The 22,454-nt window shown below is 42.7% G+C and overlaps 1 protein-coding gene across 4 annotated transcripts in view; it reads left to right on the top strand.

Moving 5' to 3' along the window:
- The first annotated feature begins 21,818 nt into the window (after window positions 1-21,818).
- LOC103757567 (ubiquitin-conjugating enzyme E2 E1) overlaps window positions 21,819-22,454 on the top strand; it is a 45,680-nt gene continuing 45,044 nt past the window's right edge. Inside the window, exon 1 of one of the 4 annotated variants that reach the window (XM_018075458.1) lies at window positions 21,819-22,013. In XM_018075458.1, coding sequence (XP_017930947.1) covers window positions 21,834-22,013 — 180 coding nt within the window. In that variant the 5' untranslated portion in view covers window positions 21,819-21,833. Of the gene's footprint in view, window positions 22,014-22,154; window positions 22,163-22,454 lie in introns of those variants that run through there. The other 3 variants (XM_018075457.2, XM_018075456.2, XM_018075460.1) reach the window with 3 other exon arrangements.

Genomic DNA, 22,454 nt, shown 5'->3' with positions numbered 1-22,454 from the left:
TGCATATTTATTAATCATTCTTACCTGCTTCTCTTTTTGTTCTTTGCTCTCGTTCTTTTCTGTACAGGGAGACTGAAAGGCAGCAGCATATCATTGCAGAAGTACTTACACAGTGCTTTTCTTATCCACGGATCTCCAAGTGCTCTACAAAGGTAAGTGCTAATATAACAATTATCATTCCTGTTTGTCAAACCAGAGAAGCAAGGCTAAGAGAGAAACCCAAGGGCACACAGAAGGCCAATGACACAGAGTGGGAGACACCTTACAGCTTCTCTACAGTATGTTGGATTTTGTTCATCGTGTTTCTTAAGCCAAGTAGCCTCGTGGAAAGGCCTCTCTTGTCCTCTATCAGAGACCTTTTGACAAGCAGAAGACACCCTTGCTTTAGTGGACAATCCAGTGCAGCAAAATATTATCTTCACTGTAGTAGCAATAGGGTTACTTTCTTCCCAGCACTCTGCAAAACTCCTTCCCAACCACTGCTTCCTGTAGAGATTACTGTGCTGACAGGGTTAGCAGGCTGCAAAGGGTGCATAGGGATCAAGAAATGAATAGATGCATCAGGAGATTTAGCAGAGGTCACTAAACCCCTGACTTCTAGCAACTACCCCTAAACACCCCTCCCTTCCAAAGCTGGGGACCGACCACCCTGGGTAGGCAGATCTTTCCCCAATTACACAGACACAGCAGCAAAATTTTGATTTCCCTGAAAGTAGTGGTGTCTGTATAATATCACACTGCTCATTTCTAGATCTTGATTTCAGCTTTGTTTATCTTCTGAGTACAGTTATAAAAATAAAATCCAGATTTTTTTTTTTTTTTTTAGTGTTGATGAGAATGGGAGTCTGGATGTCTCAGGGATTAGGTAATGGGAGAGACAGTCTTTGGCTTGAAGTCACCCATTCAGCTTTGGTCAGGTCAGCTGTGTGTTAGCATTTATATTGTTTGCTATCTCACGTACTGAGAAGTTGGTGGTCCTATTCTGATGTGCAGCTCAAAAGGAACATTTTACTTTGAATGTGAAGAGGATTTATTAGCAACAGGGCTGAGGAGTATATGAGCATGGAAAATTAAGCAGGCCTGAAACTTCTGGGCTGTGCCAGGATTTCAGTTCACTGGAAGATGCCGTGGATAACACTGCACATCTCTCGCAGGTAACTGATCTAGGGAAAAGTCTTCAGTGCAATCAATCTAGTACCTTCTCAAAGGCGGTATCATCATTTTTAAAGAGGCTGAACATTAGTATTGTTTTCCTTTGATAATTGAAAGTTTCAGTAGATTTAGGATTTAACAAATTCCTTTTTGGCTCACACTAGCATATGAACTTAATGTAATTTTGTATATTATCATCTCCACTGAAAATATTCTGTAGTTTCTTTTCCTCTCCTGGTGTATGTAGAATATCTATAATGCAGTACTTGCAGCCACTGCCAGTGCCTTGGACGATTGTGAGGAGAAGTGTGAATTAGAAGTGGATTTGAAAAAAAAATCCTTTCCTTGATGGTACCTTTGTAACTGATTAGATTTGGTAATGGACTTGCAAATGAAGTTTAAACATTAATCTAAGAGCTCAATTAGGTAAGGTATTATGGTGCAGTGGAGATTTTCTCCATTCCCCAAGCAAGTGAAAAAACCTTGGAAATCAAGACAAAATCAGCTTCTTTTCTTTCTTGTCTTTAGAGAGGTTTAACAGAGGTTGTTACTGAATTAATGAAATATTATTGATTCATATATCCTTTCTAGTAAGTGAAATGGAAGGGGATATCACTTATAATTCCTGAGCAGTTTCATACTGCAACTGGCAACACCACTGGAGCCTCGTAGGCCTGAAAATCCCCAAGCAAATCAGATCTCTCTGAAGGTCACATTAGCAAGCCATGTGACTTTTTTCAATAAACCCTTCAGATTTAACTTTGCATTGGGAGTCATAAAGTACACTTTTCAGTATGACCGAGTTACTGGATCCCATAATGTTTTCTTACAAAGGTGTAAACTCAAACTTGCACTTAACTGCATGGGAATTAAGCATATCATTAAAGTTAAGTGTGTGCTTAAGTACTGCTCTAAATAGAAATGCTTTCCTGAATCTGGAATAGTGGTAAAGAGTAATTCCTTCCACTGCAGGCCTTGCAGGGTAGAATGCCATAACCTGCATTATGCGTGAGATCAGATAGGATGGTTGGTCGTAGTCATCCTGTTTGGACCTCCAGCCTGTGAATAAGACACATCGTTGGTCAAATACCAACTTTCCAACTGGACTACATCCAGCACTAGCAAGCAGTGTTTAGAATTATACTAAGGAAATAAAGACAGGCTGGGGTAATTAAACACAGGGGAGATTTTTTCCATTCACAAGCCCTAGACATCAGTGTTTTGAATAACTTGTTCTATTAAAAAGCTATCTTGCTACAATATATTTGAACAATCCTTTATTCTGCTCATTCTATTAAGGTTGCTCTAAAATTATTCCACTGAGTATTGCCAGCAGCTTTGAGAACTTTAGCACACAGCATTAAGTAGAAATGAATAAACAATTGGCTAAAATAACACATGGTGACTCTCTTAAAAGGCACTGTCAAGGCATTTTATACACTTTTCCTTTTACTCTGCTTTTTTATAATATTCCTCTGAGAAGACTGAAAATCCTCGGTTCTTCCCACTGTCATTTAATCCCTCACTCTGTGCAAATAGATGTTGTCTTCAATGGCAGTGGGAGAGAGCCTGTCTCTTTCCTCTTAGGAGTCTTAGCTTGCACAGTCCACTGCTCTGCTGAACCATTTTCCTTATGGATCAGCAGTAAAGGTGTCCCAATAATTTCTCCTATGCAGCTGTGTGATGAAGGGAGCATCTGAAATGCAGAATTGGCAGTCCATATAAACCAATGACTGTGAGATTTTTAAATATAAACTCTTGCAAAGTAACACCTAACATCTGCACGCAGGTGTAAAAATCTCCTCACAGCACATGAACCCAGCAGATGCTGAGTTTGGTGAAGAACTCAGCTGTCCACTGCAGTTTCCCACTACAAGAGCCATCTTCAGTGAGAGACTCATCCCATAAGTACCTAGCAATGCCTTACAACAAAAGACATTCTTTAGCTACTGCAGGGAGGATAACCTGAGCAGGATGATGGTTCTGCTGGCTGGGACCATTGAGCAATGGATTGACAGCATTGATGGTGACTCAGGTATACAGGCCTCATAGCATCAGCTTGGCTCATATAGTGGAGTCAGCACTGAGTAACTCAGTGTAGCCATCCAAACCATCTCCATCAGATATACCACTTCATGTGAGTCAGAAATCTATGCTGGATGGTGCTTTGAAGAAGGGAATTGCTTGCCTCTTCCCCCATCTTCTTGCACTCTAGTGCTTTTTGCAACACATTCATCACAGCTCCTCCCTCCCCCTCTCACTGTCATTTGGCTGCCTAAGGAACAGCAGGAATGTGGAGCCAAGTGACTATGTACTGATTCACTTCTCTCTGAGGTAGCACCAGCAGTCTGCCAGCTTTAATCACACAAAAAAATTAGTTTAGAAATGTGGGGGCTTTTTATAAGCCCTGAGGATAGGTTCTCTTCTCATCTGTGCTTGTGTCAATCAGGAGGATGTCAAAAAAAGCCAGTGAGACCTTGTTTAAAGTGCAGTCTTAATTCCTTTCCAAGTCTCCTAACAGGGTAGATGCCACTATAGAACTGTTGCCTGTCAGCAGTCAAACAAAAGCATGCTGAAGTAGTTCCTTGGACTAGCTAATAAAAAAACAGCTTCCATTAGTTCAAGGGCTATCTCCTCTCGCACCATCCTCTCTCCAGTTTCTCCACTGTCTCCTCACCCAGACCTGTAACCATACAAAGTAACAGCTGCTGGTCACAGCATCCACCTCTGCAAGAAAAATATTAAATCTCAGCCCAGGAATGTCCCAGGGAACAAAACTGAATTTCTTGAATTTAGGGGGAAAAACCATCTAGGGCAACTACAATTTCACTGTATGGGTGGGTGTTAGGGGGATTTCCACCACACTTCACAGATTGAGGGAGAGCAATGCTCTCTACCAGCATTACATCACCCATCTTGAAGAAGAAAGGCAACAGCTGTTTAATAGCACTGTGTAACACTTCCTGACAGCTTATGACAAAATGGGAAGTGGAAATTGGACTTTCTTTTTTAAAGATCATTGCTACTATTTTACCCACCAATTCTCTCTCATGAATTGTGTGATTCAGCCCCAAGAGGACTTGCTTGAAGAACTGTTCTCACAAAGAGAGCTACTGTGAAAGCCCTTTTTGACAGGTTTTTCCAGATTTGACGATTTCCTTGACATTAGACTCCCTCCCTCCCCCTCTCTCACAAACCCGTGCATGAGTATAGCTCACTGTCTACTTTCCTTTCACCATCTTTCCATGAAAATAATTAAAAGCCTCTGTGCAAAGATCTCTCTGAAAGATTTGTACTTCAAACATAGTCCTACTAAGACGAATTTTGTGGGGAAGCCTGAAGTACTTTTGCAATCTTTGCCCCTCAATTGCATTTTGAAGTGCTGTAACAGTTAACAGATATTTAAAGAGAAACGATGTTCTCTTTCACTAAGGCTCTGTGTTTTCAAAGTACATCAGCCCTTGTCTTGAGCTGATGTAAATTTCCACTTCGATACATTCACAGTGATTTGGCCCCACCAGGGCCTTGTCCCATGTGCTTCCTTTGAATTAGCCTCATGTTAGCCCTTTCTCTCAGAAATAGAGCTCAAGCTCCTGTCTGCATTACAGGGTCCAATAAATAGCCTCCCATGAGATGGGAGATTGTGCCCATCCCTTAGCCCATTGTAAAAGGGAGGCAGCATGACTGATGAGTCAGGTACTTCAAGTGAGGTATTACAGAGCAGGTGATGCATGGTACCCTGCTAGCAGGGTCAAACACGTCTGAGCACTTTTCTATTTATGGGATGCTTTTGAGACAATATAGTTGAGATTTATTTTAGTATATTTGATTCAGGACACACTTACAGAGTTGAATTTTTGTATCCATACCTGCATTGTTTATGTGCGAGTACACGTGTGCCTTTTTATGTGTGTATATATATTGTAGGCACGTTGCTTTGGTTGGCTGCTCTTCAGATTCAGGACACAAAAAATTCACCAGTTTCATAATTCACTACTCACATTCACAGACCCTTCCAGCCTCGAAAACCATAACCACTCTCTACGTTTTGTAAGATCAGACGACAAGGACCACTGCCTCGTAATGGTGCCTCATAACAGTGAGTATTGAAGTTGGACATCGTATTACAGTGCAAAATTGCAGATAATAATCACGGCTCAAAGCATATCTCTGACATAAGCATAAATATTGCTCATTAAATATTATGGGAGAGGAATATAAAAATCTAACTTGGTCTCTCATTGAAGCAGTAAACAGCACAGCCAAAGCACCTGCTACAAACAGCTCTGTAAATCTTTATATAACATATGGCATCCAGCAATGAAGAATTAGTTTGTCTTCATGTTCATCTACATTTTGAGGAAAGATATAAGTTCCTGGAAACCCAATCTAAACCTTTCCAGAGGTGCTCAACCTTGGGAACCTCAGCATCCTGTTTCAGACCTCAATAATTCTCCATGTGACTGGAAAGCACAGCTGCTTCCAGTAGCCAACACAGTGATATAAACCACAACACCTCCATCCTTTCTGAAGTAGATCCTCTGCTAAAGCCAATGAGAATTTGGCATCTGTAGCAGTAGTCAGTTTGGCCCTTCAAAACAAGGTCTTGGTGTGCAGTTTTCAAGTCAATTGCCAGAGGGGATTTTCTTCTGTGAGATATGTCCCTGGATTTAAAAGAAAAAAAAAATAATTGTGCTAGCACTTTTGTTACTTATATGAGTACAAAATCTGTGTATAGACCAAGCCAAAGGCTTAGGAATCAAAATATACATATTGGATTGTGCTAGTTCACTGGAAGCAAATGAATACATTCAAAACCATAGTCCAAGCAAGATAAACCATACTTCAGCACTCACTAAGCTGATGAAACTGAAAGCTTCAGTTCAACAGATGTCTCCATGAAAGAAGGCAGGCAGTCATGTGCGGTTCTGCCTGCGCTCTGAGCCAGCCAGATGTGAGGCAGCCAAGAAGTCCTAGTGAACCATGTGTGTTGGATCCAGTGTGTCATATGTGCTCTTGATTAGTTTTCCATTTCCAGTCTTGGAAGACATTCTTGTCCATATGTGGATTAATTATGTGTCACATGCTCCTTTTGCAATCAAGGAGCAATGTCAGCATTTTTCTGCAGCTACAGAAGCACCTTTACATTGAAAGAATTGTAGATTGGCATCTTTTCCTAGAGTAAAAGAGGGGAAAGGAGGGGAGAAATAAGCTTACTAAAAATGGTTCTTAGATTTAATTTTCTTACTGTGAGCTATGGGCTTACAGTTAAAATAATTAAAGCACAAATATCACATAGGTAGCTCACATAGGGCTCCTAAATTTACACTGACCACATAAAAATTACCAGGTAGTAAGGGATGCTAAATATTTACTATAGCTTCAGTAGTCAGCACTTTTGAAAATCAGGCCACTTGATATAGGCAGCTAAACAGGCATGTTGGAAATGGTTTGCCTTAATTAGTTCCCCAAAGTTACATAGATTATTAGAAAAATAACTAAAGAAGCATTTTTATTCAGGAGGCAAAATGTAATGCAGTGTTAAACTATTAAGTGTAATTTGCATGGAACGTGGTGTGCACACAACTCCCTCTGTTTGAACTTTACAGCCTTTCTATATAATATACTAGTAATAATTTTCCCCTTGTAATACTCGTTAAGTTCCTCTTGCTTTGGGGGATATTAAGTGAATGCTTTTGTAGGTAAAATGACAACTGCAAATGAATGGTAAGATTGTGTAGCTGAGTGGATAAAATACTTTAAATCATGGCACTATGATAAAGACACCTCTGTAAAGGTTGCAAATCATTTTTCATTTTAAGGTCAGTGTTCATGATTCCACTAACATTTTTAGATGGGTTTAAGAATGAGGTTCATTCTGTTTAAATGAATCACAGGGCTGTATCTGTAGAAAGCTTTCTGTGCCTGCAGAGAACCCTGCTCCTATTCCACAGCAAGGGAAGATACAACCCTCTATCTGGGAAAGCTCATCAGGAAATTATTTAATTTGGCACTAAATAGTTTGATCTATCTAGATTCTTTCTCCTCTAGCTCAAGAGGTAGGCTCTTTTTTACTAGTCGTAGGCTCAGCTTGCACTAATAATGAAGGTCATGACCTTACAGATAAGGAGAGGGATATTTTACCTTAAAAAGCCATCTTATGAGAGATTACCAGATATCGAATTTGGGAATTTTCATGGAAATTATACAGAGGAGAATAATGCAAGCACTTAGGGGGCTCTAAAATAAATCTCTCTTCAACATATCACTACAATATTAGGAGATTAACTTTCTACATGACTGTCTGCATTAAGGAAAATACTGTCCATTTTAATGGCAAGCTCAGCTGCAGTACTGCACCAGCAGGTTGTGTGCAAAGGTAGGCAGGGTTTGGTCTTATTACCAAAAAAAGCTGCTCTCACTACTGCTGTGAAACAGACACAGGTTGTCCTCGTGGCTTACCTCCGTAAAAGCTGATGTTAGTTTTGTCTAACAAATTGGACAAATGCAATTTGAAAGCTGTGATTTCCTCTGCATCCTTAGGGAGAAATATATTCAGGAAGGTGCTTTGACGGGTTAGGAATTTTTCCCAACTTCTGCCTTCAGCTGACTTCTCAGAGAAAAGGGTAAAAACAGTGAAAGCAAAAGAAGAAAAGTGTGGTGCCTCCAAGTCCAAGAGGAATTTTTCAGAAAAGCATCCTAACTTTATGAAGCGTGATATTAACTTGCGCTGAGCCTTTTGGCAGGCCTAAAGGTGTGGCAGAGTTTGTGCATGAACCCAAACTGTGCCCCTATGACTCCGTGTAACAGCACAGACTTGAATTTATACTGAAGAGGAGAGCTTGATCAGTCTTATGACTTTATGATGAGACTGGTAGTCAATGCTTTCCTGTCTCACTTTTGGAAACAAAGACTTTTCCACTGGCATGGCATTGTTCCCTTCGTGGGTGTCCTAGTATATATACAGCTAAATTCAGTGCTAGTGTAAGTGAGCACAACCCTTGATACCTCAGCTGAACTGAGGAACGTACAACAGCAGTGAACCTGCCCCAGTTTACCAGAAGAAAAATGTTGTTTACTACTGGGAGCATCTTACTCATTGCTGCTAGTGCTGTAAATATATATTAAGATCCACTATCTCCATCACTGCCCAGCAACCACATCAACTCTCAACTCCCCTTTAATTTAGTTAAATTCTCCATCCTCACCTGAACCCCAGTATAAACTCCCCTTTTCTCCTGTTTTTTTGGGGTTTTTTCTTTTTTTGCGGTGGGTGGGGGAGGAGGTGTTTAGAAGGGCCCTATGGACACCTCAGCCGCAGTGGTGATTTTGCAGCGTTGCTAAATTAAGTCGCCGATTAAAGCCGGCGCGCTGCGAGCTCCCCCTCCTGTCGCCGAGCCGGTCGCTCGGGGCAGCTCCGGCTCAGCGCCGCTGGTACCTACAGGAGGGCAGAAAGATGCTGAAGAGGGGCTAAATTTGGAGGAAAACTCCTTCGAGCCGCCAAGGGAGGTCTGGCATTGAAAAAACTGGCATGTCGGAAAGCAAAGCAGCTTTATGTTGTACACTAGAGCCTTCATGGACTAGGGTGATAAAATTGTCTGGCGCAGGATAACACTAGCCTTTGCCAGGACATCACTTATTTTATACAATTGCATCTTTAAGAAGGTAATAAATGCTAAAATTACAAGAAAATCCCTTGTTCCTTTACTATCTCTGTATCTTCCTTTGTAATGGTTTAACTCAAAGGGCTTGGGATATAAGGAGAAAGCAGAATTTTTCAGAGACTGTAAGCCTGCCCCTTAGGCATAGAGGAAAAGTGAATACAAACTAGTCGGAAGGATTTTGTGCAGGTTTTCTCCATCTGTGTAGCGTGTCTCTATACAGCAGTATGAGCAGAACCTTGCATAGTATACACCAGGCATGAGGGATGGGAGAGCCAGATCCAGAAGTGCATTGCTGTGGATGCTACTGTAGCTCATCCCTGCTCACAGCATCATGAGAGCATTTTAAGAAGGAATGAAACTTTCCAAGTGAAAGCTCTGCTGAGAAATCATCACCAGCCAGTGTTGCCCAACAACAGGCAATCACTGTAGGTCTACCCTTGGGTCTGACATGGTTTAGAGTCCAATTACACAGTGAAGCTGAGAGAACAAGTCCAGGAGTTTCCTCTCACTCTTTCTCAGTGGCAGGGTGTACTCTGGAGCAACTGTGAACCAGCTGCTTGAAGTGTGTAGCTGTTCTCTTGTTTACAAACCAGAGCCAACACTCATTTGGATGGAGGGATGAAAGGGAGAAACTGGATTCAGGCCCCTCTTGAATGTGAACTGAGAGCTGTAGCTTAAAGGGAACAACAGGAGCATCATTTGAGGTGAAAGTGAGTCAGGCACAGAACAATTTCAACTGTGTCCTTTTGCCACTTCCCACTCCTGGCAGGCCCTGGAAGTGCCTGGAAGATGGTCTAAGCCATTGGACCAAAGTGGGGAGGAGACAGGGGTGCTGACATACAGGGAACAAGGATGGGGAGACAGGCTCATCGCTGGAGCTGAAGTGATTCATTAAAGCTGTGCTTAGGGTACAATGAGTCAAGCAGCTGTTCATTTAAGACTGGAGGTGGGAGTAAAGAATTTAGTACTTTATTTGTTTGTGGGCTTGCACCAAAGCCTAAGCAAAAGTCTGAGAGAGAGCAATGTATGTTTGCACAGTTTGCAGCCCAGCCAGGGAAATCTGGCACTCAGGTTCTGCTGGGTAGAGGTTTTCCAAAGAATCCTACTTCCAGCCTCTAAAATCCATTAAGGCCATTCATAGGGCCCTATAGACTGTGGAGCACAGTTAGGCTATAGGACAAAACACATTTGTACTTCTGAGCAGAGACTGTGTCTGTATTGTGGGCTGCAGCTGTGAACTGAGAGATACAAATATGAAGTAGGTCAGAAGGAGACCATCATACAGGCAGAGAGGAATAGAGCTTTACACTTGGTGTAAAGGCTTTAACCCTTGCCAGACCAAGGGCCTCGGTGGATTTAGGAGAGCCATAACCTCCACCAGGCAGTTGTGATGGGTGGAGGTGCTTGTTTGTACCCTACATGCCTTCTCCCCTCCTCCTGCCCGATCTTTTCATGTATGCTGCAAGCACATCCCATACACCAGGAGTCAGTAGAAATGGATAGATTAAAATCTCACCCCTGTGAGCTGCTTCGAAACACCTCTAAACCATGAGGCTATTGAGAAGTATCCGTAGTGAAAGCCAGACCCTTCCTCTTAGTCAGAACTTTACACGAGGCAAGTTTGTTGGGTTCAGTTGGACACTAGTGTTACTTACTATGGTTTCTAAAAGTAAATCAGAGTTTTAATGTCACAAATAAGCAAAGAGGAAACCTTCCAGCCATCAAAGCGAGGTTTGACTCAAAAAGCAAGAAAGAACCCGGTTGTTCATAGGCAGCCTCAGAAATCAAAGAAGCCAGAATCTCCACTTCCCCAGTCACCACCTTTGCCAGTGCTGCCTTGGCACTAGGCTTCTCTCCTGAAAATGTGAGTGGGTGGAGTTGTATTTGCAGGCTGGAGGGAGTTCCTGAGCTGACACACTGCCAGATTCAGGCCTGTTAACTGTTGCTTTCACTGTCAGCTGCTGAGATTATAATGGGAGCATTTTTAATAACGTTGGGGCAAAAATTAAAAAGAGGGCATTAGATTAAGCAGTGACCCTCAGACAATCTGTAAGTCACAGTAAGGAGAGAGATATCTGGAAAATTTGCCAAGTTCAAAGGTCTTCATTATTCATGTTCCAATAGCTGACTTGATGGATTGTCTCTGGTCTGTGTCCCTTTATTCCTTCCACCTTCTCTCCTAAAGACAAATGCTTAAGACAAATCTCTAGATGGAGGGATAGGCTCTGTAATAGATTATTTCTTATTACTTAGAAATTGGTTAATAATTTACTAATTCAATTTCACTGTTCCATCCCCCACTTCAATTAATCTTTAGAATATAGAGTAAATGCTGTTCTTTGTTCTTCTAGTACTAATGAAGAAAGAAACTAATGAGGAGAGACCTGGCCTTGATACCTTTCTAAAGATGATTTAGCTGCATAGTAGTTAATTTTCTTTTTTATCTGCTTTTATTTACTTTTCTTCTTAAACACAAAATCCATCCATAAAACTGAAAGCTGTACAAGCTGATTATGAGCCCAGTTTCATGTGTGCTACACAAGTCTTACTCTAGAAAAATTCCATTTCTTGTCAGAGTGTAACAAAATAATGCACACCTATAGTCTGCCATCCTGTAGATAAATATTTTATACAGATAGTTTATATATACCTGAATAAAACAAGATATAGGAACTTTTGTACAGCAATTCAAACCACTGTCTGCCATTTTGCAATGGTGCTTTAATATTTAGCAGATGTAGACAGTAATTTGTTTCTAACAAATTGTATCTGTGGCTCTGTGGCCATAATGCATTTCAAAGAGATTTTTTTAATCTCACCTGTCAGGAATTACACAAGTATAGTCAATCCAGCCTCCTGATATCCCTTCCAGCCCTGTTTCCTGTAATTCTATTACCTTTGGTTTCTTACTTTTCTTCTACTGTTTTCTCTTACCGGAACCCTCCCATCAGCACTCTGAGAAATGTTTCCAGCCCTGCCCATAGCACTGTAGCCAGGATACATGGGAGTCTGTGATTGATGGCTGCTTGTCTGCCAATGCACAGGTGTGAATTAGGAAACCAGTTCAGATTCCAGCCAACAGACCTTTGTTCTTGCAGCATGTTGTGTCATCATTTGGATGTAAACATTTAGGGCACCAAATGACGCATTCCAGCATTCAGATACTTTTTGCCAAATGCCATTTCACACCATGGGGAGGACAAAAAAAAAAAAAAAAAAGAAATCTGTCAAAAAAAAACTCCAAACAGCAACGTTCATCTATTTTCATTTTCACAGAGTCCATTTTCATAATGGTAGTAGCATGTGGTCATCATTGATAAGCCTACTTCATGTAATTGCCACTGATACAGGAAGCTAACAGCCTTTTCCCTCACACCTACAAGCTTGCTTAAGCCTGTCCCATTACAGAACAAGGATAGTATATTAAGCCATTTAATAGCGGGACCAGAATACTGTCCATCCAGTGAAGGAGAGAAAAGATGCTGTTCAGCATGGGAGAAATCCTACCAGTCAGGACAGGATTCCTCACAGCAGGCTCTTGGCATCCTTTTCCCCATGAACAAGATCACTCAGACCTGTGTCTAGTTACAATTTGCTTCTGAGGGCTGCATAAGTGATCACTGGCTGGAAGGCTACATCCAGGTCTGCTACAGGCCAGAAGCATTCATTAGCTTTTTGTCTTTCTACAGGGGCAGGAAATTCCCTGTGCATCTTACTCTTTACTTTGCCCTCAAGCACAAGAGGGGGAAGGGCTTGCTGTTTAAAATTTGCTTTACAGATTCCTAATTCTACTAAGCAAACACATCTATACACCACAGTGCAGGCCACTAAATATATTAGAATAGTGAATTGTCCCAGATCTTTGGCAGTAGGGGAGGAAGATTTTCCAAGTGACTGAGTAAACTGATGCCTCCAAAAGCACCGTAAACTGATCTATTTGGCTTAACTCTGAGATCGCTTTATTACAGTGTAAATCTGGAGTAAACCTGCTGAACTAAATAGAGTTATGCCAAGGCAAAGTCAGAATCCCTCTCTTCACCTTTTTTCTTTTACTGTGCTGCCTAATCCCATAGCTGCAACAAAACTGAAAAATCTCTGTATACAAACTCCATTGGCCAGGTTCTCTTATTGTGAAACCTACAGTATATCCCAACCTTATAAGAAATCATTCAAGTGTGACACTGTCCTCTCTCTTGCTTTTCTGATAAGCACAGAGGAAGGACTGCCAATAGCACAGAAACTAGAAGACAGGAAAATAATATTTCACAGTAGCGGAAGAAAACATAACTGAATGGATATCAAGGAAGTTAAATTAAAGAAACCCACAATACCTGGGTTACATGTCCACAACACACAGCTACAGCATAGATGTCAAGGCAACTAAAGGATTCTCCCAATGGCCATCTTCTACTTGCAGAAAGCAGTAGCATCTCCACTAATGAGTTGCTTCTAAAAATCTGCTCTTATCGAATGGCTTGATTTGAAACAGATTAAACTAGTGAAAAGGATCTTGTTGACTTCATCAGTCAGTGCATGAGGCTTGACGAATTTAAATAAAACGTAAACTGGTGAAATACTATCATGGTTAATGAACCTACAGTTTCCCAGATTGCAGATGATCATATTGCATTGTTTGACCTGTGTGACAATGTGTATTTAGAAGGGTGAGTGTCATCTTTCTATGGCATTGGCAAAAAAAAGGGCATCTTTTGAGATTAGCAGATGTTTAAAGCAAAAATAATGGCAGAATTTAAGGGTGGCATTGGAAAGATGCTAGTCCTGTCTCTGCTATATGAAAAATCTCCAAATTTTTTGCCAACAAATTCCTAGAAAAAATGGTAATGTTCCATTTCATTATTAACTGTTTTTAAAAAATCATATGAATATGCCTTTCATATCAGCCCACGCTGTAAAGACTGCCTGTAGTTTCAATATATAAATTCTGAGATCTGAAATGCAAATCTCATTTTTGAGGACACGGCAATTTATGTGCAAATCTTCAAAGAGCAATTCTCCTTCTGACTATACCTAGTAGAGGAAGTACTCTTGACATCTACTGTTCAGTGTCTTTTTTTTTTTCTATCTCAGTTTTGCAAACAAACCCTTCCAGGGTGTGGTACGATTGCCACCCAAAGTGCCACAGAGCTGTGCAGTTTCAGTCACACCTTGAACATTGAATACTGTATAGGAAGAATGATTTTCTGCTTTGCTTTAAGCATACACACCACTGGATTCTTACTACACACGTGTCTCTAGGCTGGGAGACATCTTACTAAAACTGTTTCTATAAAAATATTTATTGACTTCTGCAGTTATGTTATTACGTCCTGTTCATACAGTGGTAACGCCTAAAGCCCAGTTATGCTGTAAGAATGAAAAGTTCATGTCCAGAGGGCTCCTATTTTTATCACACCGACTAATGCAATAGGTTAGTGGTTCTCAAACTACAGGCCCCTGTGGACCTGTGGGACTGTAGAGCATTTGCTGTGTTACTGATCCGCTGAGAGAAAGCTGCTTCCATGAACAGTTGCAAGGCACTTCATGGAGCAGCCTGTAAGCCCGGGAGAAGCAGGAATATGAAGAAGGATCTCACATAGCAGCATTTGCTATGGGAGGAAGGGGGGAAAGGAATTAATTGACCATTTTGTATGATTGGAGAAGATGGGGGAAAAAAAACTTGGCTGACTGGACACACTGGCCAAAATTCCGGGAATCACTTGCAGAGAGTTAAGAAAAGCCAGAAAGAAGGAAGTCTATACAGAAGAAAAAGTGGAAAAGGTAAAAAAACAATCAGAGAATCATGGTCCCACAAATATGGAGAAAGGCAGTGCTTCAGGCTATGCAGAGAGGAAAAGCAAAGTAAAAGTCAAAGGAGTAAAAAAGGTGCAGTAAATTCTTTGAGAGAAATCCCAAACAGAGTATCAAAAGAAGCTCCTCTTGTTCCTGTTCTAACTCAACAGAAATGTTAAATTAAAAGATTGGCAAAGAAACTTCATTACGCCATGGCTAAAGTTTCCTGAAGCATGTCTATGCAACAAAAGAGGTTATTATATTATATAATGTTATATAATTACACTGGTATAATACCTTGTGTGAACAGTCTAGAAGTGAGCCTTTTTCCAGTTTTGACTTATATTGCTCTGGAAAGGGTATTAGATGAACTAGAGACAGTATTTTTATGCTGGAACGGGAGTTCACAGATAGTGTTATTCTTGCCTAACTCTATCTGTATGATTGTATTGATGTGAAGGGTGAAGCATATCTATAGGGATAAAACCTGAAATATCTAGCTGTCCTTCAGGCCACAGACATGTTGTTCTTTAGCTTAGCAAGAAGCCATATTTCAAAGACACCTTTTATGATTGCATGGGAACAGAACAGAACAATACAAGGCTATTCAGAAATGTTTAGGTTTCCTAAGCTTATACTTCCGTGTCAGCAATTGCAGAAGATGCCACATGGAACTTTTGTGAACATGAACGTGAGAAAGGATAATGAAAAAGTGTTATGTGTGAAGATTTAGTCCATGCTGTGAACACTTCTATAACCTTTGGCATAATCTGAGAGTTACCATGGCCTATATCAGGAAGAAAAAAAAAGAGACAAAGTTTAAGAAGCCTTGAAATGAAGGGCTCTCTAATGCTGGAGTTTTTAATAGCATACAACTTTTTGTTTTAATTATGGACTTTATGTGGGAAATGAAGAATGCTTTATCACTCAATAAAGATGAAAAAATATATGATTCAGGTGTTAAGTAATGGTTAACAATCAGATGCATGTTCTATTCTTTGCTTCCATGTACTGGTCAGACAAAAAGAGAAGAAAAGAATTGCAATACACTGGTTTCTCAAGAATGCAGCATCAGGGATCTGTAAAAGTCTGAGTGATTCTATTGCTTCCTTTTGAAGGGCTCTAATAATAAGGAGGCCTAGGGAGAAAAATTGCAGTTGAAGACCATTGAAGTCTTGAACTGCAGTCAAGCCACAGAGTGAAATTGCTGAGCCCTGAACACCTCTCCTGATCTTTCTCTGTTGAGAAGAACCTTTGTTAGATGAGGAGGCAGAGGTTGAAAGACTCAATTGAAATCCTCACTAAATACATTTTCTGAGAAGTTAGGACGTGGACTTTTTCCTCACATGGATATACAAATCCACACAATTGGAGCAGATGGGAAAACTCTCATTTTTAATAGAAAGAATAAACTAGAATATTACCAATTCAGCATATGAGCAAGCAAAGCAGAATTTCTTGTACTAACCCATCTAGGCCAGAGTGACCCATACTGTGACACTGAGAAATATTTGAAAGTGCAGAAAGAAAGGACTGTAGATGTAAATATTATTTACAAGGTGAGAAACCCTTTTATTTCAAATACTAGGAAAATTGTTTTGTCCACTTATTACTGAGTTCTTAAATATCACATTCAGTACAATTGACCGACATTTTATGTGTCTTATTGCAGACCTTCATCTTTACAATGAGTGATTTTTCAGAGAACATATTCAGAGTCTATGGGCAATCTGTAACATTCTGGTGACCATATAATAAACACTGTCCTTTTTCATCTGAAATTATGAAAGAACACTACAAAAGCAGAGGCATAAACTGTAAGTGTACATTATTAATAAGCCAATCCCCATCAGTTCTCCTCTCTGACTATTCTGTTCCAAGACAGAGATACTCTGAGGTTAAGCTTACACCAGAAAAGATCTCTTGGGATAGCTGTGCAGGCAATACAGCAGTACAGAAAAAATGCAACATCAGGAGGTGCACTTTGTGCTGGCAAACCAGTCTTTTAGACTGGCTTTTACAGGGCTATACCTGGTGTTATGCCAGCATAGGCATGTCGTAACCTAACCATTCACTACTGTGGTGGAAAGCTTCATCTACAGATTTTGTCCAGCAGTAGACATTGCCATTGGCCATTTAGTGTTGACAAATAAAAAGCAAACACAAGTTTAAATGTCAAGTTGGACTTTCCTGCAAGCTAGCAGAAGAAGAGTGGCAAAAGTACTGCATTTGCTGCAGTTTGACCCACCGCTTACAGGAGTCTGTTTGTGTGGGTCATGTTGGACAACATCTTTCATCTCTCCCACAGGTCTTGCCAGCAGGAATGTCATCACCTTGGGATCTTTCCTATGGTACTACTGTTTGATGATAGTCCTCCTACTACTTAATCTAGTATTAATCTAGTATTCCACTTTCTGAGTTTCTTCAGAACCTGAGTACTGCTGCCAAGGAAAAGTGGTATGTAGAAATGGAAAGCTGATGATGATCAATAAAGCAGCAGTTCCTGTAAATTGAAAAATAGGCAGAAACAAGGAAAACATCTGAACTAGGGGAGCGTGCACTGCCAGAAGAGAAAAAGTCAAGGAATACAGCAATCCAGAGATCCTAGATGGGGCTTTGAGAAACCTGGTGTAGTGAAAAGTGTCCCGGCCCATGGCAGGGGAGTTCAAAGTAGGTGATTTTTAAGGTTCCTTCCAACTCAAACCATTCTATGATTCTATGAAGAAAAGCAGAGCCAGCTACTGCAAAGCCCAAAGGAAGCACAGAGGAGAAGCATTGTTCTGCAGAAAAGGAAGTCCATCAGGCACAAAAAGGAAGCAACAAAAAAGACTAATGAGTGGCTAGGGATGAAGTCTGAATGTGCACCTCTATTTACACTTTCAGTCTAACTCCAGATGAACATCATTCTCTTTTTTTTCAGGATGGAAAATGAAGATCAGAAATATGGAATCAATGCTATAGAGACATAGACAGGGGAAGAACCACACAGCTCTCAGTCCTGGTCGCTAAGTACTAGCTACAGACTGGGCAAAACGAGAAAGAAATGAATCATTGTATCTTCAAGATAAAGCAATTTTAAGACTCAATCTCATCACCTGGAAGCAAGGCAGAACCCCCTGGAAATATATCTGTTGAAACTTCTTATGAAGCTGCAAAATTTAATTGTTCTAAGCATCTCCAGTTTTTCAATTACCAAAACGAACCAGACCATATACCAGCAGAGGCGTAAAAGAAGCACAGTAGAGGCAGAAGATATGTATAGTTATATGCTGCTATACTTCTCTGCTTAAGCATTTGGAATTAATTGCCAGCTGCTCTTCATATCTATGGGAGTTCAGCCAGGACTTTAATAAGGTCAAAACACGAAACAGGTCTCAAGTCTTTCTGCCCACACGACAGTCTCACAGCAAGGCCTTCAGACAGGTCCCAGGACTAGTCTCTAACAGAACCAAAACCAAGTAGCAAGCAGCAAGGGTCTGACAATGAGATCTAAACTTTTCCTTCACAACTGAGTCCTCTTTGGTACTGGAATAAAAGGAGAGGAAACAATTCTTTTTCTGCTTGTGGACCCTTTCATTCTTCTGTAAGGAATTGAAAAAGATAAAACTCTAAGGACTAAGAGCTGTATTGTGTGAAAAAATTACAGCAAGGGAAGTTGGACAGCATTATTAAGTTATGGCAAGATAGTTGTGAGTGGGAAACCAAAGGGTGAGACTGTAAATTCACTACCTTATGTCACATAAATAAGCCACTTTTGGTTTCTCTGTTACATTTTGTCTCATTTGAATGAAGTTCCTTCCTCTTTTGGCCCAATTCAGAGTTTCTGTCTAGCTTTACTCAAAAGCTGTGTTGTAAATCCTGAGTTTAGTGTAGCTTTTCCTTGCCACCTCACCTTGTATCACAGGGGCAGACAAAAAGGACAAAATGTGTCATCCCAGGGCTGTGTAAGGTATCAGCATGTTTCTGGATTTGCTGCTGTCACTTGTAAGTGTGACATTACCAGCAAGCTGACATTAGGAGAGACAAAAATATGATCATTTCTTTCTGCTCCCCACAAAAGGTCTGATGCAAAACTCACTGGAATTGCTGGAAATATAAGGGGCTTTGGCTCAGACCCAAACAGACCAGCCAGAAATAATGCTGAAAATGTATTTGGAACTGAGATGGTACAAAGGGACTAATCCTAGTCACCTTCCCTTAGTGGAAGGCTCAGAGTGATTTGAATTGGCTACCTTCTGTTGTGAATTAAGCTCAAAGCCCCAAAGGCAACTTGATTTCAGCCATCTATCTTTGCAGCCTCCTCCAAACTCGATCCAGAGGGAAAAGTGACTAATCCTATTCAGTTGCTACACTGAGCTAGTGCCATCGATTAAAAAGGCTTGGGGCACAGGGAAAATGAATAATCTGGGTCAGTTTTGCTCTGCAAGTCCTTAGCACAACTCGTTCAAGAAAATAAAAAAAAGTAAGGACGCAGCGAGAGGAAGCACTGATAAGAAGGAAAGCTCACCCAATGAAGTGCACACACTTCACAGGAAAGAAATACAAGCAGATCAGTGAGGTTTTGTCCAAACTCCTAAGATGGGATGAGATTGATTACAGGAGTTAGTTCTCGTATTTGCTGGAAAAGAGGATCATGTTTTACACTCTTTTGCAGTTCTTCCATGTCCATGCAAAGCTGAGAGGCCAAGCATGGTAGCAAGGCAAGCTGCAAAAACATTTCCGGGCACAGAAGTCGGCTTCTTGGCCCCCCCTCTCTCCACGGCTGTGGGTATGGCATGGCTAGCACAGGAGAACAGCCCATTGCTGATCCTAACCATGACCTAGAAGGTGAGTCATAATATGGGAGTTGCCACTGTAACAGCTGCTCAAGCGATGACATTAGTAGGTGCTTTCAGCAAAAGCATTTTTGGGTAGGCTTCAAAGTAAATAACTGCTGCTGCTGGTTATCGTATTATTACTTTGAACAGGGTTACCAAGGACTGTGTGCTGCAGAAAAGGTTAGTTTACAGATAACCCCCTACCAAGGTTATTAACATAATATAGGAAAAGTGCCTGTGTGATTTTATAGCACTCTTTACATTTTTCCTGCCCCTTATTACAGAAGTGGAGGGCTTTCATTATTAATAACAGTTGTCTGACTTGACTTTGGTGCATGTTTCCTGTGATGACAGGAAAGGGCTGGAGGTTTGTTTGCGGCGAAAGAGAAGAATTTCTGTTTTAAAAGAGTTGTTCCATAAGCAGTAAAATTTGTGAAGCCTGGTCACCTTGTTTTGTGTCCTCTCATCTTCTGCATCTGTCACCTGACTCATACCACCATACCGCCAGCCCCACCCTCCACAGCCCCCTGGGTCAATTAGGAGAATGCTGACAGAGCAGCTGGTTGCTGTTAAGTCTACAGGAGCTGAATTCTGACCCCCTTTTGTCGAGGAGGGGCATGAAGCCATCAGATCGCCCACCTTATCTAAATGCCATTTTTCATGAAGTTTTACGTGTCTTCAAGGCCGTGGTCAGTGGTGGAGATGTCAAAGCTCCAGTTACTAGAGGGAAGAACGACTACGGCTTCCTAAGTGTCATTCCTACAGGTCAAACTAGACAGGTTGTCTCTGCTAGCAAACTGCTTTTGCAGGACAGTTCACTGAGGCCTCATACATGGTACCACAGGTAATAAAGACTGAAGAGATGTGTTAGCAGAAAAAAAAAAAGCTCCAAAATCAAAACTCCCCACTCAAAGACCATGTAAGGTTGACACTCCAGTGGAATTCCTTCTGTTGTCAGGGTGATGCTCAGAGTGTCACTGGGGTGTATGTGTCTAACACACTGCATGGCTCGACCAGGAGGTTGGGCGGCAAGTTTGGGGAGTGTATGTAGTTTTGGGATGGATCAAGAGGAAATGATGTGCTGCTGAGATATGTGCAGAAAACGAGAGAAAGAGAGAGGATAAGGAGAGAGAAGTAGCATATGCAGTGCTGCAGAGGAGAGGGTAACAAGGGGAAAGACTGTTCCTGCATGGATGTCCCCTCTAGGGATACCTCTGATTCAAGGATTAGGGGATATAAATGGTGAAAGACCAGTGCCACGACTAGATCCTTGTGTTGAGTCACAAAGTGTGAAGCTGCTGTCCCATGGAGCAGGGGCACAGCATCCCCAGGCAGTCCTGCTGACAGCTGACCCCAAAAGAAGCCACAGGCACCCATTACCTAACCCAGCCTTTAAGGTTTCATCCCCACTCAGCCTCCAGGCTCGCTCAGGGGGCAGGCCTCTCCCGGGGGCGGCCTCACAGCACGGTTCCACCGCGGGCAGGGGGCCCGGGTTCCACGGGAGCCCGAGGGCCGTCTCGAGGGAATGGGAAGGCTTTCGCATGGCGGACCCGAGCCGCGCAAGCGCCGACCGCTGGGGCCAATCTTGGCATTCCGGGAACGGCAGAACCCGGCAGCGTCAGATGGGAACAGCCGGCTTCAGGAGAAGCAGCCTCGGCCCTGCCCCCCCCTCCCGCCCCCGGTCGCTGTGAGGCGGAGATGTCCAGCTTCGGGGTGTCCCCCCGCCTCCGTCCCCCGCCGCTCCGGCGGCTTCGGTTTTGTAATTGACCCCTGGGGACTCCCCAGGCGTCATGTCGCAACAGCGCCCTGTCGAGCCAGCAGCCAGTCGTGTGTGCCTGCGGATCACCTCGAGGTCCTCCCGTGGGAGGACTCCGATCCATTATTGCGTGGTGGTGACAGTGCAGTGTATTTTCGGCCACTGAAGACACCAAGTAACTCGATAGGTGATACCTCGATAGGCTGTGGAAACTGGAGGCATCAAGCCAAATGTGCCCCGGGTGAGGTCGGTGGGAATGCCGGTCCCCATTGTCCATTCACGAGTGGGTCCGGCACCTCCAGGAAGAGCCGCGGCTGCCCACCGGGGCTGCTCCCCTCGCCCACGCCTGGGCTGGGGGTGGTGGGTGGCTCCAGCCAAATCACTTTTCTCCGTTGGGTGGACAGGGAGGGAGAGATGGACAGCAGAGGTTTCAGGGAGATGAGTAAATCGCCTCGCGAATACAAACACGCTAGCGAATACAACACGCCTTTTCCCGCAGACGGGATCCTCATCAGGAGACTCGGGGGGGAAGAAAAAATCCCTAATAATTTTACCTTTGGAAAATTGAAGAGTGTGGGGGTGCGTGTGTGGGAGTGTGTGTTCGTGCTGTCGCTGCCAAGCCCAGGATTTTGTTTTCTCTCCCAGCATGCGTTGATGACATCACGAAGTGCCCCTTCTTTGTGTGTCAGTGATGTCACCAAATGCAGTGTGTGGGACAATGGAATCCTGAACTCCGGGCGAGGGCGAGTGGGAAGCGGCTGCTCCTGCTGCTGGTTCAGAGCTGAGTCGAGAGAGGGAAGGGAGGACACAGCTGCTGCTTTGGGGCTGAAACAGGTGAGAGACAGGAAAGCTGCCGGGGATTCCTTTTGCCTGGATTGGTGGGGGCGAGGGGGCTTTGGGATGGGCTCTTCTGTTTTCCCCCCTTATTGCTTTCCAACTGAGACAGGTGAGAAGTTGCTGCTGCTGCCAGACGGACAAAGCAGGTGAGGCAGGGGAGTAGCTTTGGGTTAGACACAGTTGTAAGAATAGGAGGAAAGCAAACAGCCCCCCCGCCGAGCCTAATAGCCCCCTCTCAGCTTTAAAAAAGCAGCCCCGGGAACTGCCCCTCTCCCAGCCACCTGCTTCCACCGCGTCCTCGCGGAGCTCCCGCACGGAAGCAGCACCGGAGCCGGGGAGGGCGCCTGTCCCACCCCCACGACACCCCTGCAGGTTACTTTTCAGAAGGTCTCAATTAAAAACTCACGTCCCCCTCCGCGCGCCCCTTTCTCCCTTCCC

Source organism: Manacus vitellinus, unplaced genomic scaffold (genome assembly GCF_001715985.3).
Source record: "Manacus vitellinus isolate BGI_N305 unplaced genomic scaffold, ASM171598v3 scaffold_3_pilon, whole genome shotgun sequence".
NCBI lineage: Eukaryota > Metazoa > Chordata > Aves > Passeriformes > Pipridae > Manacus > Manacus vitellinus.
This window is presented reverse-complemented; position numbering and strand designations above follow the sequence as displayed.